This window comes from Pogona vitticeps, chromosome 2 (genome assembly GCF_051106095.1).
Source record: "Pogona vitticeps strain Pit_001003342236 chromosome 2, PviZW2.1, whole genome shotgun sequence".
Lineage (NCBI taxonomy): Eukaryota > Metazoa > Chordata > Lepidosauria > Squamata > Agamidae > Pogona > Pogona vitticeps.
The window spans coordinates 311,965,340-311,984,355 of record NC_135784.1 but is presented as its reverse complement, the minus strand read 5'-3'; the positions used below and the strand labels follow the sequence as shown (position 1 = coordinate 311,984,355).

Below are 19,016 nucleotides of genomic sequence, written 5' to 3'. Positions count from 1 at the left end.
CCGACCATCGGAGGCCACGTTGCCCACCCCTGTCCTCCTTCTCCATGCCGAGGGACCGGCGTGGCTCCCAAAGCCCTCCCATTAGCAAAAAGCGATGCGTCTTCCTCCCCGGAGAGCCTTCAGCCATTACAAATCACTCAGACTTTTAGGGCCATGAATCTATAATTAGTGCATAATTAATTACCAGATGTTTTCAACACTAATGAAACATTAATAAATGATGAAGCCATGTAGCCTCATAATGGAGCTTTTAAAAGGCCGCCTGCCTGTGAGAAGCCGGTTAATTGCCTGATGTCCCGGAGGCACTGACTCACACAGGGCAGGCTGAAGCAGTGGGAGGTCTTCGTGTGAGTAAGCAGAGGGAGGAGGGAAGGCAGAAGATGAGGAAGGGAGGTAAGGGAAAATGAATGAGCCACGCCGGGCTGGGACTGCCCTAGAAAAGATGCCGAAGGGAGATGTGGGTCCCCCCCCCAGCCCACCATCTTATAGTTTTAGTCTAGAAAAGTGTGCTCTTTCCACTGAACCCTTCCTCAGAAGAAAAGGTGCCAAGTGATTCTCCATGAGGAGATTGGTGGGAGAACCACGCATATTTGCAAAGCAAAGGCATTCGGTTCAGCCACAGTTGGTGCTGTCCAGGTTTTCGTTATTTTCATGCTCTTGGTCCTGATGATTCGGAAGGATCAACTGAGTGAAAGTTTCAAGAGGAGAGGAAAAATGAATCAAATTCCAGCTCCAGCATTGCAAGGAATGTGGGGTATGTGTGTGTGTTGTGCACATGCGTGCGCAACAGGGCCTGCTGTGTGTGTGCACCATGGGCTGGACTGTTGAGAACCTCCACCGATTCCTGGTTGTCTGGTCCCACGGCAATTGTTTGGAAGCTTAGTGAACACCCAGTGGTGTCTTGGAGTCAAGCCGCACCGGTTAACAAAGCCCTAAGTCTTTCTGAGCGGCAGGGACGATGGCATCTCCAGCCACCCAACTAAGCTTCTGCTGTACTCCTCACCGGAGGGAGGAGACAAAGGGATTTTGCAGGAAGAGAGGGCGGCTCTAAGCCAGTGGTTCCCGACCTTGGCTCACCCCGATGTTCTTGGACTGCAACTCCCAGATGCCCCAGCCCTCACTGCTCCAAGCCATCTGTGTCCTAAGGCAAGATATGTAAGGTCTTGGATGGGCCATTAAAAATGACGGGCTGAAATTCTGTTGCTGACTGTAGAAAGCAGCAACTAGAGTAGGCCCCTTGAATCCATGGAACCTATCGAAGAGTTGACCTGACAGATCCCCATTGGTTCAGTGAGCATACTCTAGTGAAACTTACTACACTAAGCAACAGGATTTCAACCGTTTCTAACAAACACAACCCTGCTTTTCATTTGGCCCCCATGGAGCATTTGATGGGGGTGGTTCTGGAGGGCTGCCATGACGGGTGCCTCCACTTCCAGATTTACACACTGCTGCAAAACGGGGCCACTGACAGGATGTGACCCAACGAGCCACACCCTCAACCGATGACCCAACCCTACCGCTAGCTGCTTGCAGGATTGTGGGCCCCGTGCAAAAGGCCGCCTTCGCCACAGCTGTTCCTTAAAAGAGGTCCGTCATAGACAGGAACACATCCGGGTGGAGGCACGAATAAGGAAGCCTGTCGCCTAGTGGAGGAGCCTCTACTTTGTGCCCCAAACATCCCTGGATTCAGTCCCTGGCATTGCTAGGTAGGACATGAAACACCAGGGGCTTCACATGTTGGAAGAACAGCACCGGCCCATCCATGGCGACCCGTGGCTGCCAGCGTGCTGCTGAATGTGCTCCTGCACCCTGGATTATCATTGGTGAGGTAAACTTTCTCAGACATCGTTAGCCATAAAATTAAAACAAAGCAAAAGAAAAGAAAGCATACAAGGTGAATTGTTTCAAAAATTTTTTCCCCTAGGAGTGTGATTTTACTTTAAAGGAGCACATATGCCCTTGGTCATGAACATATTTGCCCGGATTCCTACTGGGCTGCTGATCTGAGCTGGGGCGATCAGGGCTATCCAACGGAGTGCTTGCCCTACAATCATATGGATATGCTGAGCAGACGCCTGCCCTGGAGCGGCCATCAGGGAATGGCCCGAGACGGAGAGGAGCTGCTGGGCAATGGCCTTGACCGCTGAGCTGGGAAGGCGACTGGCCCCCTGTCGTGGCTTCAGTCATGGAGTAAGGATCTGTAAGCGCTTGCTCGTTAAGCTCTGCCTTCAACTGCTTTTGAGGATGCTTCTTTTTCAATGTCCAGTTTGAGGCCCTGGGCACAAGGTCAAAATCACCGGGACACAACGTTCTATGCACACAAACACAGATGTGGGGCCTGGGCATCAGAAACAGCCCATGCGCACACCCGCACACCCACCACCACAGCATGGCAGGCCCCACAGACCTCCAGACGGCCTTGCAAAGCTGGTCCGGCAGGCCCTGCCCCCTCACTGAAAGCGCCATTTATTGGAAGCTCTTCCCATCCGCCCGTCTTCCTCGCCGCAAGCTGCCTCCCAGCCCACCCTCTCTCTCAGGGGAACGATCCACAGACACCTTCTTGTAAGCAGAGGCTTCCAAAAACAGTGGTAAACAAGGACCATATGTTTAGAAAGTGGGGACCAAACGGATCCTCTGTGTGGACAAGAGGCTCTTGTCTCCAGGTCAGCATCTACTGCCTGGGAAATGGTCTCTCACTTCCTCTCTCAGACCCCTGTGACACCCTCACAAGGCCATGAAGGGACTGTCGCTTTGATTTGCCCTCCAGGACTCTTTTTCTCTGGATAGTTGAGGCTTCTTGCCTTTCTCGATCTCACTATTTACGCCTTGTAAGTAGGGACGGGTAGCTGCAGTTTTGTTTTTAAATGTCGTTACCCCCCCCCCCCAGAGCACTGCCTTGGCAGTAGATGGGCCGGGTATAAATGCATCGGGTGGATGGATGGGCGGATGATGTAACGTAACAACCTCTGCCCTTTTTTTCCCCCTCCAGACTTGCTACCTCTGCCGTCGTCCCAGGCCAAGGCAAGGAGAAGAGATCAGCTGCAACTCCTGGGCTGTGAAGCAAAACATCCTTCCAGGAGCCCACCGGCACGGGAGAGAGGGCCACCCTGCCCTCCTCGGCTGTCCATTCTCATCTCTTTTCTGGCTTGGTTTGAGGTTCTTAACGGAGACAGAGTGACCCCACTATGCCTGAACGGGAGGGGGGGAAAGCAGTTTCCCATCCCGATCCCCTTTACCAAAGCCCCTCCCCTGCAAGAGGTTCAGGGTCTCCGGAAACAGGGAATAGGGTTGCATTAGGGCCCCTGGAGCAGATGCTACCACACCATCCAGTGTTGTGGTGCTTACAATTGGCAGATGGGGCGGAGGGGGGGGGACCACAGTGGGATGCAGGGAAGTTCTGTCTTGTCCATGGAAGCTCTTCTTCTGGCCTCCAAGCCCACTTCTGTGCAAGCGTTGCCAAGATTAAGGAGCTGCGCCAAGGTGTCGTTTTGGAAACGCCGTCCCCGTGTTCCTTAATTCAGCCACCGCATGCATGGCCGTTCCCCCAGCATGCAGCTGCATCCACGTGGACCAGGAAAACCCAGCTTTCTTTGCTTGGAAGATGTGAGCCATGGATGCCCGAAGCGCCAACAGAAGCAGAGGGCCACCAGAGAAGAGAGCGAAGGAGCCACTGGGTCTGGCTGTGGCGTGTCCCCCCCTCAGTCCCTTTGCTGGCCATGCCTTGGCAGAGGGCAAGCAGGTGGGGAGCAGCCCCTCCCACCGGGACAAGCAACACGTTCCTCTCTCCCTTCCGACCCATTTTGGCTCATCTGTCTTCCTTATTTTGGGGTCACCGTCTATGGAGATCCCTTAACAGAGAAATGCTGGTCTGAGGACTCCGAGCATAGAAAGGAGGCACTGCCACCCCCACCCACCCCGCCCCACTCCGCAGTGATGGTTGAGGCGGCTTGGAAGGCCCTCTGGCCCGGCATTTCCCATTCTTCTGTCCAGGCAGTGCCCAGGTTGGGTGAGTGGGTGGGTCCTTATTCACACAGAGCGACTGCCCCTCCCCTTCCATTTGGCTCCCCGTAAGGAGATGCATCTCTCCATTGAAATAAGGCTGCAAAGCAAAGCAAGTAAAAGGAGGGTGGAAGGGTAAGGAGGTTTTGTTACGCTACATCCCCTGCTGTGGAAACCCACATTCTTTAAAGCTCAGAGAACCTTAGGGTGGAAGCCTTCAATGCGAAAGGTGCCACCGTTGTCTTCCTCAGTTGGGGAATGATTGCCTGTCCCCTGGATGGCTTTTGTGCCATTGTGACTGCAACCGGAAAACACTTCCAGTGCAAAACATCACAATTGCTGCAAACTGAAATCTTGCAAAGAAGGAAGGAAGGAAGGAAGGAAGGAAGGAAGGAAGGAAGGAAGGAAGGAAGGAAGGAAGGAAGGAAGGAAGGAAGGAAGGAAGGAAGGAAGGAAGGAAGGAAGGAAGGAAGGAAAATATAGGGGAGGAAAGAGGAAAAGATGGAAGGAAGGAAGGAACAATATTCTGAGTTGCTCTGAGACTGACATCTGTGAGTCACCCACTGACCACCTTGTTATTGCCTTCTTTCCACCCCTCTGACCTGGAAATGTTTCAAAGAAAAGTCAAGTGCCATACTCACCAAAAACATAATGAAATGGTCACATTTAATGAACAACCTCTCTCCTGTGTGTGTCTCTGTATATGTGTTTCGGTGCATCCCCCAGTGTGTTTGTCTATGATTTTTAAAATTTTTATATACATCTATAAAAAGTTCAAATACAGCATAACAATCATTTGGAATAATAGGACGTACGGTATTAAATACTGCACTTTGAACCAGAGGGAGATGGGAGGAGGACGGGAGGGAGTGTGTGAAGGGGGAGAAGGGAAGAGGGCATTTTACAAAAACAGGGCTTTGTGGTGTTTGTGGGGTGGGGGGGGGAAAGAGGGTCCGTGGGGAGGGCTTGGGGGTGGCCAGACATTTCAATGTCGCTACATTTCCATTAGGTAGACATCCCATGTCCCGTTCATAAGACCAATACATAAACCAGAGTGTTTGTGTATCAACAGAATGGACACAGGTACAAATGGAGTCGGCTCTGTGTGTGTGTGTGTTGTTGTTGTTGTGTGTGTGTTTTCCAGGAGCAATCAGCTTCCTCCTCCCCACCCCACCCCTTTATTTTCACCCAGGGAGACGAGATGCCATTGTTTCAGGGTGCAGGGGGTCCCGTCACAAACTGGTCCTTTAAAAAAAGCAAACACCCCCCCTCCGGCCCCCATGGTGGATGAGGAAGTCTTTCGTGGTTCCCAGTGTCTTTCCTCTTTTTTTGTGGGCTGGGGGGGGGAAGGAGGGCGGTGACACGTCGAGTCCCTCTCCATCACCTTTCGTTTGGCAGTTCAGGACCGTTCTTTTCCTCCCGACCGACCGTGAAGGGAAGGAGCCACCCTGGCAAGGTCGCACCTCCCGCCTCCTTGTGGCAGAGGCAGGACCCCCCCAATCCCCCCCCCAAGCGAAGAGCAGCCCCATCCGGCCCGCTTCGATGCCCAGGAGTCGGCTGCCGAGAGTTGTGGGGGCAACAGAGGGGGGGCAGCGGAGCATCTTTGGCATGGTGGCTTAGCTGTATGATCCGAACCCGAGGCCAGGACGGCAGGGAGGGGGGTGGCTCCCGTCTGCTCCCTTGCCCGGCACTCTCCCAGGCCAGGCCCCCTCCCCACCCCATCCTGCAGGGAAGTCCTTCTGTTTTGCGTGGTCAGGAGAGTTCCTCTGTCCTGCGCGCGAGGCTTCCTCCGCGGCCGAGGCCAGGCCAGGGGAGCCGGAGGGCTGCCTCTGGGCCACAGAGGACTCGCCCTTCAAGAGAGTGAAGCAATGAGGAGAAACGTGACACGTCCTTCAGAACATGTGCAAAACAGAAGCAAAGACAGACGTTCTGGCCAGTTGGTGACCTCCTCAGAGGTGCTTAAGAGGCTGGGTCTGTAGGAAGCAAAGCGGGAGGGGGAGAGGGAAAGAAGCAATCTCAGTGAGTCTCCTCCAGGACAACAGGAATGGGACTATCGGGCCTCTGGACTGGAGACGGCCCATAGGGGGTTCCTCAACCAGCCCCCCAAGCCACTTCCACTCTCCTCTTTAATCAGCAATCAGAGATAAGAGGCTATGGGTCAGCGACTGGAGATAAGAAGCTATTTCTGAAGCCTGCACAGTTCTCAGCTATGCTTTAGCTATGCCTGAAAGCTGTCACACTGGCATATAAATTAAATAAATAAATAAATAAACAAATCTACTCCTGAGCAGAGAGGCACATAAGCTATCTTTTGTATGCTTGGTGGGCACTGGATGTTCTGGAGTTTTTCGTACAGGGGACACAACATAACAACTTTCAGCCAATCTGCACCCTTCAGAACGAGTGATCCTTATGAAATGAACCAAAGTCTGGGATGGGGTGGCCTCCCCTTTCCTTACCATGCCATGCACTGCATGCACTTCAACCCTCCCTCACCCACCCACCCACCGGTCCTCCCACCACTCGGGGCTTCTTCCCCCCCCCCCACGTTCCTCTCCTCCCCCCAGCCCAACCAAGAAGCGCAGAGATCTCCCCTCCTTATGGATACTCACTAAATAAAGTGAATGCTGAACACCACCAGCACCAGACTGACCACCAGGGAAAGCGCCATGGCCCGATTCCTGTCGGTGACGTCGGAATCCGAGAGCCTGGTGGTGGGAGGGACCACGAACGCCGAAGTGCTGGCAGTTGTCGTCTCTGCCGGAAAGAACAAGAAGACAGACCGCTGATGCCAGGGGGCTGAGGTGGCATCTGCCCTGACAGCACACCTGCCCCATGGAGACACTCGGAGCACCCCAGGGTAGAGAAGAAAGCTTGTGGCTAGTTACTCATAATAATCTCTCTCTCTCCCCCTCCCAAACTAAATTATAACTACATTGTGAGTGAAACATAACAAGGGGATTGCTTTGCCCCTTAGGAGGGGAATGGTAACTTTTTCATTGCTTTACAGCGACAAGAATGTGGCCTCGCTGAAGGGCAGGGGTTGCAGAAGGAATCACTCGTGGCTCAAGGAAGGGATTTGGGCGGCTCCTTCAAGCGTCCTTGGCGATGTCGGGGTGAACCTCTCCGGTGGATGCCAGGAGGGTGAGACTCTGCACCAAAAGGGCAGCAGGGCATCACTGGCAGCCAGAGAGGTCCAAGTCTCCTGCCACGGTCGTGCCAACGGGACAAGCCGCCCAGGCTTCCTGCCCGTCTCCACCAGGGCCGACCTTTATGGTACGAGGGCGCACCGGGCCAAAGGGCCGTGGGCGAAGGGGCTGAACCGGCCTATGGCAAGATGGCCCATGGATTGGATGAGTGGACCCGTGGAATGGCCTGCCTACGAAATGGCACTGAGGAAATCTTTGGTTTGCTTCACAGACAGCACGACTGACGGTTTCCTGTTGGCCAAAAAGGGCTGAGGATGCCTCCCGGCCTGGAATCTTCGCGGGATGGAATGAGCAAGAAAGACGGAGACAAGGCTCTGGCAGAGCTAGAAGACGAGGGAACCACTGTAGGGACAGGCGACAAGGTCGAATACCAGGCCCAGAGGGGTGCCCTGATAAGAGTCCCATCTTGTCGCCCTCCATAGTTTGAGAGGGAGCCATGACGACTCATGGCATGAGGGAGAGGGACTGTGCAGGCCAGGGCAGACCTCTCCCTCCTGGTCATTCAAGTCCTCCGTCCGAGGGCCACACTTTGCCCTTTCAAGTCCAACTCGGAGGCCAAGCTCCAGAGGCCGTGCAGGGTGTGACCTCCCAAAGGATGCTGATGAGGATGGGGGTGACATCTTGGAGAGGGTGGGGTGGGGGAGCAGGAACACATGTGTGGCTGGTGAACATGAGGTCCTCCATTTGCCCACAGAGGGAATTGGGGGGGAGAAGCGCAACCAACGAGATGACCCGAGGCCATTCACAGGTGCAATGAATTCACAAGATTACTTTAAACCACAGCAGATACGTAACCAGAGAATAAGCTCTATAACATAAAATCAGAGGGAAATAAAGGAAAATACGATTTTCCATGTAAAATGGAGAACAGCTTGGAGTGAAGCAACAGATGAACCTGGCTTTTCCATGCAAGACTTAGTAAGCAGCCAAATTGGACACTGTTAGCCCTTTATAAAACCCTATAAAGCCCTGATGTCTTCCACCAGCCGTCTGGTTAAAGCTTACTGCCTCCCCAGCTGCATAACAGTTTGGCTTAAAGACCAGGGACGACAGACCTCCATCTATCTGTTCCAAGGGGCGGGCTTCTAAAGACAGAGGCGGTTGTGAAGAATGGACACAGGGTCCAATAGACAGGATTTATAAAACAAAATCAGCTGCAGGAATTAGTCTGGGGAGGAATAGGAGAAAAACATAATATGAAAGAGTGAAATATGAGCCTCACCAGGCGATAAAATAAAAGGGAAAGGAAGGGAATCTAGGTTTGGATAAAGCAGGCTATAAATCAGAAACGTAAACCAGGGAAAACGGGCTTGGAAATAAAAATCACAATGAAAGGTTCTGATGACCGAAGAGCGGAACTTCCCCAAAGAAAGAAAGGAGACCCATTGGAGCTGTGGCAGGAAGCCTGCGAATGACTTAATCTTGGATTGGGCCGAACCCACCGTAAAAATGACTGAGTGCAGGGGGACCGGACAGATCTCAAAAGGAAATTCCCTTTCACTCTGTGTCGGAGAATAAAAATACACACGTAAGGATTCAGGTGGTGCTGGAGGAGGCTCTTGAGAGTCCCCTGGACTGCAAAGAGAACAAACCTCTCCATTCTGAGGGAAATCAAACCAGAGTGCTCACTGGAAGGAGAGATGCTGAAGCTGAGGCTCCAATACTTTGGCCATCTCACGAGAAGAGAAGACTCCCTGAAAAAGACCCTGATGTTGGGAAAGTGTGAAGGCAAGAGGAGAAGGGGACGACAGAGGATGAGATGGATGGACAGGGTCACCGAAAGCGACCGACATGAGTCTGACCAAAGTCCAGGAGGCAGTGGAAGACAGGAGGGCCTGGCATACTCTGGTCCATGGGGTCACGAAGAGTCGGACATGACTTAACGAGTGAATAACAACAAAGGATTCAGGAAAACTGGACTCCTGCCCCTTCCAGCTGTTGTTCTGGTGAGGGGCAAGCGTGGGATGGAAGAAGCGCTTTCCCCAGGGAGGAAAGGCCAGCAGGTGAATCTGTGGGCTCTCCTTCTGGCTGGGATGGACCTCCTCAGGACCTCCCTCTCCAGAAAATTGGAGAAAGTGGAAGGATTTGTTCCGTCAACGAGGAGCAACCTCAACCTCACCTGCACATTTGAACTTCTCTGGCTGTCTTTGTGATGACCAGCTATCCTCTGTTCCATGCCACCTGTTCCGAAAGGCTACCCTCTCCCCCCCCGGAAGATAAAATGGGCAGGTCCACCTCTGGATGTGAGCACAGGATGCTGTTGGCACACAGAGCTTGACTCTGTGGAATCAGAGCCCATGCATTTCATCCAGGCCTTCCCCAACACCTGAGGGAAAGGGAGGCAGGCTTGTGTTCCGGCGGGAGCTGGGGTGGTCAGGCCCACCCCAGGTGGGGCCAGATTCTGGCCCGAGAACGGCCATCGCCCGCACAGCTGGCTCTTTTTCTATCCTTCAGCTTAGCCTCCTGTGCAAGTGGGGGAGGGGGGGGAAGGAGCAGGCTACCAGGACGGGGAAAGCGACCATTCTGCTCCAAACTCCATTATTATCACCTTGTAAGGAATGCAAATCCATCAAAACAACTTCAGCGGAGGCGTAGGGGAAAAGAAATGGCCTCACAGGTCTGCCTCGAAAAAAAAAAAGATGCAGAAAGAGATGTGCCAAGAAGCCTGTAGGGTTTGGGACTGCCTGTTGCCGTGGCCGGCCGCCGGAGGGCAGTGGAGGCCCACGGAAAAATCCAGGCCAGGCCTGGGGAGGACTCCTTTCCCTAAGAGACATCAGATCCCCCCCTCCAAAAGCAGGGTCTCATCCCACTCAGTCCGGTGACCTCTGACCCTCGGCCATTTCGTAAGAGTGGCTTTTGAAGATCTTGAATGGCATGCTTTTTATGCCGAGCTGTCTTCAAAGTGCACCATGGACGTGTTTGAGGAGGAAGAATTTTGTAAACCATTTTGGCAGCATGGAAATTCACACCGGCTTGCAGCCCCCCCAGAACAGGTGGGGGCTTTTAGCAGAGCGTGTGTTATGCAAATGGGGCGTAATCTCTCCTAACCTGCTTGTGAACATTTCAGCTTGGTTACTGTTTTCATCTGATAATCTCTCTTGTTGCGTTTGGGCATTGAGGCTCACTGTCTTGTGTCAGTGGCCATCTGGCTTTTACATCATTTTTTGTTAGCCATGTTGGGCGGGCGGAGTAAGGTGGATGAAACACAGCCTCCAAGCTGTTTTTAAAATCTCCCGGTCTGGATGGAGCCCTCTTTGACGCACTACCTTCCAAGCTATGAACATTTCAGAAAGGGAGAGAGAGAGAGAGAGAGAGATTGAGAAACAGCCTCTGGGAAGGGCAGCCTTTTGAATTAAATAGGTTGAGGAATATGATCCCAAAAGCAGGGTGAATCTCTGGGCATGCTTCGCCGCTCTTCTCTCCTCCTTCTCCTCCTCCTCCTCCTCCTCACAGACGGACTTGAATCAGACAAGTCCTATTCCCCCCCCCCCCCCCAGTGAAGATCAGGAGACCTGCCCCGTTCTGGCCGGACTTCATCACTTGGCTTCCTACACCCGACCTGAACTGGCTCTCTGTCTGGCACGAGGCCCTCATTGCAGCGGTCAACACACCGTCCCTGATTTCTCTGAAGCAGCCACAGCCCTTGTTTCAACCAACAAAATGGGGACCAAAACAGAGCGAAGAAAGTAGCACAAGGAGGAGAGACAAAGGAATCCCAGGACATTCCCTCTCCCTTCCGTCCCTGGCCGAGGACTCTGCTCCTCTCCAAAATGCTCTGCCTGGGAACGGTGGGCACGGACCCCTCCCGGCTTGGCTCAAGGCACGGGTTGCAGACCGTGCAGAGGCTGGAACCCTGGAGGGAGCCGAAACGTTCAGGGAGGCCTCTTGGCACCCGAAAGGATGGTTTCAGGATGCATTTTGTGGCTCTCCGTTTGAAGACCCGAAGGAGAGGAGTGGAAGGTGCAGGACTTCAAAAAGTGACGCTTTTGTGGACCGCCCTCTCCCACAGCGCCTTGCTCCCGAAGAGTAACCAGTCCAAAAGAGAGGAGGAGGGGGCCTCTTAGGGCTGGAGGGTGGGTGAGATGAAGGGTGCTGCCTGCGTCCCTCTGGGATAGGGGGTGGCGGCAGGTGCCCACGCTCGCCTCCAGCCGGCTTCCAGAGGCCACCAGGGGAGCAGGTGGCGGGGCTGATGTCCATCGCTGGCTGACCGGCCCAACATCACCCAGGCTGCCATGCAGCCAGCCACTGTGAATCATTTGTACACTGCCCGGTGTGTGTGTTTGTGTGTGTGTTTGCGCGTGTGTGTGTGTGTGTGTGCGCGTGCGTGTGGCTAGACACCCCCCTCTCCTCCCGCCGAGGGATGTTGGCCCTTCTCCCAGGCCTTTCTGCTTCATTTCCCAACCCCACGAGTGACGGGTGCCAGCGCCAGGGGAGCGGCCCGGTCGCTGCGCGTCTCCTTCTGGGAAGCCAGCACCCGAGATCACATCAGGCTGTTGGAAGGGAGCCCAGCCTTTTCCTAGAAACAGAGGGTTGTTAACTTTGTGGCTTTCCTTGCTAACAGGCTCCCTGTGGCGAGGCTGCAAAAGGACCTGCGCCGGTTGGAGAGCACTTTCATCGGAGGGCGGCGAAAGGGCTCACTGCTCTTCCTAGCGGAGGAGGGGGTGTCTTTGGACGCACACATTTCCCTCCCCATTTCCTTCTTCTTCTCCTGCCCTGGGGAATCGGCACCTTGCGTCCCGGGGACCTCTTCCTCCCACTCCATGAAGGAGGAGGGGGCTGAAGGCAGGCGAGCCCCCCCCTTCCCTTGCAGACCTTCAACTCCTGGCTGCCCAGTTTCTCTAGGAAGGATCAGGTGCCCATGGATGGCGAAGCCCCCGCTCGGCCCGAGACCTGGGACCAGTGCCGCAGACAGAGAAGCTGTACTAATGGCCTGACTAGGCACAAGCGGAGCTTTGTCGAAAGAGGTCTATACCTCCTTTGCAAAGCCACCACCATGCCTCACGGCACCCAGGAGCGAATTCTACAACTTGATTCGTTGTTGTGTTGGAGGTTTGGCAACACTGCAGGCTGCCTCTAGTAAGTGTAGTTGGGAGGGACCTTTCTGAACCAGGATGGTCGTCAATCTGCCCAGACCCAACCGATAGTTCTTCCCTGCCTCTGAATTTAAAGAGAATCTTGCCACTCTGTTAAGAATCCCCACCCCATCCCTGCTGTCTGCTGGCAGCCAATAGTCTGTTGCAGTCAGGGAGTCTGTTGAGGCCTGTTGCTGCAAGCAGTCATGTTTGTTTTTAGTTTGCTGTTAGATCTGCTGAACTGTAAGTAAACAAACCTGTTTTGTTCTTTCTCTTATGAGTACTTGAGACTCTAAGTGCCAGTTGATGAGCAAAAAGAGGCAGACTAAACTGGGGGATGTGAAGCTATTCTGTTCTGTACATCCCTGCACGTCTGCTGCGCAGCTAGAGGAATTTAACCAAAATTCAAAACTCTGCAACATTACTTGAGGCTTTTGCCTCCCTCTGCCTAATGACATGGCTGTCTGGCCCATCTATCAGCATCATCTGAGCCCCACCTGCACACCTCATGATTAGCTCTATTCCCGATAGCCTCCCTTGATCCGAGTAAGCATGCAGGCCAGCTGCCCTGGAGGAGGATGGTGGGGGGCAGAGTAGCTAAGACACCTCAGGACTTCAGATCTTCTCTTTTTTTTTCCCCTGCAGTCCACCCCCACCCTGCCCCACTGTTTCTGCTGCTTCCAGCCCCACATCATCACCTGCTCCCTGGGCTTCTGTGGTGAGATGCTTGGGCTCCTCTGTCCAAGGTGTGGCATGGACCGCCACGCTCCAATCACTCCATGTCCCGATGTCGTTGTCCTTGGCCGCCACCTGGATGATGTACTCCTTGCCAGCGTAGGCGTCGGTGATGATGTGGCTGGTCCCGTCCGAGAGCTCCACCTGCACGGGGAAGAAGGGGCACTCGGTCAGCTGAACGAGCCGAGCAAAGTCTCAACGGGCCAGCTGGGGCCACCCTCTCAGTCCTCCACTCTGACCACACACCTCGCTCTTGGAAGTGAGCCGCCCCCCTCGACAGATGAGGATACGGCCAGAGAGAGGCGTCTCGGTCCGGAGGGAGGGAAGCCGTCTCTTGAAGGAACATGGAGCTGCGAGTGTTTGGAGCCTGGCTCAGGCCTGGGTCTGAATCGGGCCCTGCGCATGAAAGGGAGGACTCGGCCAGCAGGAAAGCAGAGCCCAGATCCAGACCTTGGGAGAACCACTTTCAGAGACCGCTCGTTCTTAGTCACTATTTATTGTTTAATTTGTTTAAAATATGTTCACTCTTGCCTGTTAAGGACTCAAGGTGTAGCTCTCAGGCCCCCCCCCATGTGGCGTGGCTACAGCCCATGGCTGGAGGGGGTGTTTCTGGATACCCTCCAAGGTCATCCTGAAAGCTTTGCTCCGACTGCAGCTCCTTGCCGTTCCCTCTGAGGCCTTGCAGGACGGATTTAGGGTCAAAGCCCACTTTCTTAGACAGGCCTCTCCAAAGCACACACTCTTCAGACCTTTCTCACTTGATCAGTGCAGGGTGGTGGTGGTGGGGGGAACAAGGCCTGTTTCCTACCCCCCCCTCACCCAGCATCATTACTAACTGCAGAAATATGCAGAACTGGTTTTCTTAAGGCGGAAACAGATGTGACATCAAGTTTCACAGCAAGAAGGTGGTAAATTATCATGTTACATCTCCTTCACACTCATTTCTCTGCACAATTAGCCTGCAGAGGAATCCAGGGCTCATCTCCCGGGGACCAGCCACGAAACAAACAAAATAAATCTAATTTGCAACTCAGAGATCGGCAAAATCTTGTGGTACGAAAAAACAAACAAAAGTTTTTTTAACTCTTAAGGGAAAAGCACTTCTAACTGCAAAGCTGAACGGTTGTCTGTTTCTGCCCTTCCCTGGACGGTGTTTGGCTTCCTCCTCAGGTCTCTCTTTGTGATTCCATAGCTCAATAACCCAGCTTTCTGTAATATCCTAAGGGGATAAAAAAATCTCTCTTGACAGGATCTAACCTCTGTCCCCAAAACATCTCTTGTGATACTAATTGGAGTAATTAATAGCTGGAGATTCCCATTCCTGTGTTAATGAGCCACTGCCATCATGTCTACTATCAGTGTCTTCACCTGGAGGTGGGTAAATGGAGGGGAGATCCTTTTACACTCCTTGGGTCTGAAAAAGGTGGGTTTTGATCCAGAAAGGCTTAAGGTGGAATTAAAATTCTTAGCCTTCGAAGCGCGACCACATTTTGCCTTTTCTGTTACCAAAGGTCTCCTGACCGCTGTTCCTCTGCCTTCCTTCAGTTACTGGGGTTTGCCCACTCAGGCGTTCACACGTCAAGAGTCATAAACCAGACCCAGCATAGATGGACGGAGTCCTCATCCATCTCTTGGCCTCTCCTCTCCAACCATCATAACCAAAGGAGGGCCTTTCCTTCTTTGCCAGAGAAAGTCCCTCAGGGAACCACGGAGGGAGATTGGCCCTCAAACCCGTACCTGTCAGCTCTTCCATTGTGGGAAAGCGACATTTGCTTGGGGCTCCTCTCTTTCCCTCGAGCTCCGGAATTTCATCTCCTGACTTCACTTTGTCCCGGACAATTTGACCTCCGTGAAGTTGTCCTCGGTAATTGGAGAGCCTTTCAAGAGCTGTTATGCACAACCATAGCATAACTTGGCAGGGCAGCTCAGCCGGGCCAGATTTCAGCTCCTCTGCAAATTATCTTTGCTAACTTTGTTATATCCGAGCTGTCGGAAGGGTCAAGCCGAGGGCTCCGACAAAAGACCATGGAAGAACGAGAGGAGCTATCCAGCCGTTTGAGTTTAGCACAGTTCCTTAATTGGCATTTTGGCCGGCAAGACAGAGAGATTATATCTAAGTTGGAAACCACTTGCAGAGTCGTAAAGATCGCCTCGGGGCGGGGGGGGGGGAGGAGAGGAAAAGCAAGCACTTTGCCCCAGTCACATATTGAGGAAACTCAGAGAGCCTCTGAGGAGCATGGATGTGTTCATTCGTCTTCACTGCTGGCCCATAGCAAGGAGTTAATTTCTAAACCACCAGGAAAACTGGAATAATCATTAGGCTTGCTGACTGCTTGATCTTCCTCCCAACCCCCGCCCCACGATAACCCATATATTTCATTTTAAATTTGATGAACTGCAACAGCCCATTAAAACATCTAGTAAGATAAAGGTTCCCCTTGACATTTAGTCCAGTCATGTCCTACTCTGGGGGGGTGCTCATCCCCGTCTTCAAGCCAGCGTTTGTCTGAAGACCATTTCCATGGTCATGTGGCCAGCGCAACTAGACACGGAACGCCGTTACCTTCCCACTGAGGTGGTACCTATTTATCTACTTGCATTTTGCATATTTGCATGCTTTCGAACCGCTAGGTTGGCAGGAGATGGGACAAGTGACGGGAGCTCCCTCCGTCGCGTGGATTCGATCTTACGACGGCTGGTCTTCTGACCCTGCAGCACAGAGGCTTCTGCGGTTTAACCTGCAGCGCCACCACGTCCCTAAAACATCTAGTAAACAACAATAAAAGAAAAACAACCAAACTACATAGCCAGCGCTCCCCACCAATGGGATCATTAAGGAGAAACCACTTAAACCATTTATCCATCTCTTTCCAAAACTTTATAGACATGAGGGTTAAGCTTTATCCCTTCCTCTCTATCAACGTCTTTAGCAGTTATTCCGTTCTCAATTTTTGTATTACATGGAACCTTGTCATGAATCGCGACATCCCAGACATCTCTGTACCAATCACTTAATGGTATATTGTGCGAGCTGATTTCCAGTTCCTAGCAACAATTAATCTTACCACTGTTAACAGATTAGAAACTAGTTCTCTCGTCAACCACATCTATTTCATTTTTCAGTACTGATAGAAGTACTATTTTAGGACAAACAGCTAAATTTAACTTGCTTATTTTGTTTATTTCTTTACCAGATGCCAAAATTTCTATTTATTCTCACATTCCCACCACATTTGAAAATAAGTGCCTGTTTTCTGGCACGGTCTCCGAGCACATCTAGGAGTGATTATCATCTATTTGATTGTCACTGGAGTTAAGTACCATCTCCACACTAAATTCTCTTTCAGCCGTATTTATATATTATTTATTTATTTATTAGATTTTTACCCCGCCCCTCTAGACAATGTCTACTCGTATTGACGTGGATCTCAATATTTATTTATTTATTTATCTGATTTATATGCCACTCGATTTATATATATCACATTCCCATAACATTTTAAGTGAATCCTCCTGTTCTTCTACTTTGAGTAATAAATTTTACTTACTCCCCCCTTCTCCTCTCCTAAACTTTCCTTCTTTAAAACAATTCCTTCATATGTCATAATTTCAATACATTTACCATTTCTTTTTATCCAGTTCTTTGTCTACTGTTCTAAGTGAATAAAATTATAACAAAACATTTCACCTTTGCCTAAAACGTATTTGTTCTTTTTATCAAAAGATCTTCAATTGTTTTTTTAATTAACTGAGAATTTTTCCAGCTCTATCACCTGACCGAATGGAGATACTGGTGGAATAAACAATTGTCTATATTTATTCCATATTATTAACATATGACTAACACAATGATTTTCTATGTTTGAAAGTTCAAATGTAGTTATCGCCTTTCCATATTCTACCAGATTAATTTATTGGCCTGAGATACATCTGACATATTTATTTACTTATTTATTTATTAGATTTTTACCCCGCCCCTCTAGACCATGTCTACTCAGGGCGGCTTACATAGATAAAACAGAACAATATAAAACATAAAATAAATAAAATTATAAAATTACAATTACAATTGAACAATTAATTTGAAGAAGATTACCAAGATGGCATAGCATAAAAGGGGAGAAAAATAAGAAAGACTTAATTGGCTGGAGGGAAGGCCTGCTTGAATAGCCAAGTTTTTAGCTGGCTTGATATATCTTGAATGATTGGCAATGTAAAATAACCTTGAGTCACATAGTCCTAAACTTCCATTTTTTAAAAAGATTTATACCATCCCTTCTTATTAATCCTTGATTTCTTATTTTTGTAAACAGAATCTATTAATTATCTTTTCTGAATCCCTGACCTCTTCTTTCTTAATATTTTAGTAGCATCATAAATAGATCTTATATAATATCTTCCTTTTACATGTTGCAGTTCTGCCAAACCATGACAATTCAATTTTCCTTAAATCAGCTAGCTTCTTCATTTATTACCTGCATCAATAAATTAAAATTCTCTTCTTTCAAACTTTCCAAACTAGCAGGAATATTGATACCTAAATCATTGAGTGTATTTTGAATAAAAATACTCCTTTCTTTTTGGATTTTTTCTTTTTTCTCTTTATTATAATTGCTTTTAAAAATTCTGATTTATGTCAATTTATCTCCAACCCAATTATCTCTCCAAATTCTTCGAAATGCAATTCAATCCTCTCTACAACTTTTAAAAGGTTCAGCGTTGTTAATAAGGTACCATCAGCACATACACTAATCTTAACTCTATCCTGGTTCCTATACCTAAAATATCTTTAATTTATCTGATAACATTTGTTAATAATTTGATAACTAAAGCAAACCATACAGGGGACCCCCCCCCCCAGCCTAGTTCCTTGGCCTGGCCAGATGTTTGTTATCCCACTGTTAACTAGCACTGCTGCAGTATTCTGTGACTGCAGTTGTTCAGTTATTTCTTGAAAGCCCATAGTAAAATGATCTTAATTATCATATACCTTAATTATCATTTTTAAAGACGGCCATTGCACCAAATCAAAACCCTTAAAAATATCCAATGAAATTACTCATTTCTTAACTTTGTTTTGAAGTTCCATTTATTATGTTTAATATTCTCCTTAATGATTTAGACTTTGGTGTGAGGGGCATTAAACCAATTTGATCTTCCTCAATATATTTAGAAATGAAATTATCCATTCTCTCTGCTAATATCACAGTAAATATCTCGATATCTTGATTTATTAGAGAGAGAGGTGTATAAGGCTCAGGTTTGGCTGGTCATTTCTTCTTCTATATTAATATAATTATCAATTGCTTCCATGATAATGGTATTCTCTCCCCCGCCCCCACTATTCTATTAAAAAGGGATTTTAATTTGGGTACCATCCTTTTCTTAAAGGTTTTATAATACTCTGGTTCTAATCCATCAATACCTGGTGTCTTCCTTATTTTCAAATTATTAATCATTTCCTCAATCTCTTCTTCCCTTGTTAATTGCTTCATTGCATTTCTATCCATTTCTTGATGTTTACCTCCCCGCTCCTCTTCCCCGGCCCCAGTTCTTTCTTACATATTCTCTAATTATTTCCAGGGATAATCTCCCTGCAGTATATAATCTATGAAAAGCATTTTGGAAGATCTTTAATTTATCGCTGATCAATTTACATATTAAACCCCTCTCAATTTTAATCATGACAATAACTTTCTTTGATTTTTTTAACTTGTATAACTCTGGCCAACAATCTTGAGTTTTTATTTCTAAACTCAAAATATTCTCAGATACATCAAATTCTTCTGAGGTTTTTTTCATTTCTGTATTCTCAAATTCTTTTCTTTTGCTACAATTTCTGCTATAATTTCATAATCTTTATCAAACATATATTTACTTCCCGGCAACCATATTTCATCTTCAGCTTCTGTTATGTAGTTTTCTTTCTTTTTTGAGATTATAGAAGTCCCTGATACTAATCCATCTTAGCATCACTTTCATAGTATCCCATATGCAC

At 49.6% G+C, this 19,016-nt stretch overlaps 1 protein-coding gene across 13 annotated transcripts in view; it reads right to left on the bottom strand.

Annotated features, from left to right (window-relative positions):
- Positions 1-4,651: 4,651 nt before the first annotated feature.
- CNTFR (ciliary neurotrophic factor receptor) overlaps positions 4,652-19,016 on the bottom strand; it is a 385,998-nt gene continuing 371,633 nt past the window's right edge. For all 13 annotated transcript variants that reach the window (XM_072993042.2, XM_078384185.1, XM_072993038.2 and 10 more), the window contains 3 exons: positions 12,982-13,162; positions 6,615-6,759; positions 4,652-5,975 (listed from right to left, as the gene is read on the bottom strand). In XM_072993042.2, the coding sequence (XP_072849143.2) occupies position 5,975; positions 6,615-6,759; positions 12,982-13,162 (327 nt within the window). In that variant the 3' untranslated portion in view covers positions 4,652-5,974. The remainder of the gene's footprint in view (positions 5,976-6,614; positions 6,760-12,981; positions 13,163-19,016) is intronic.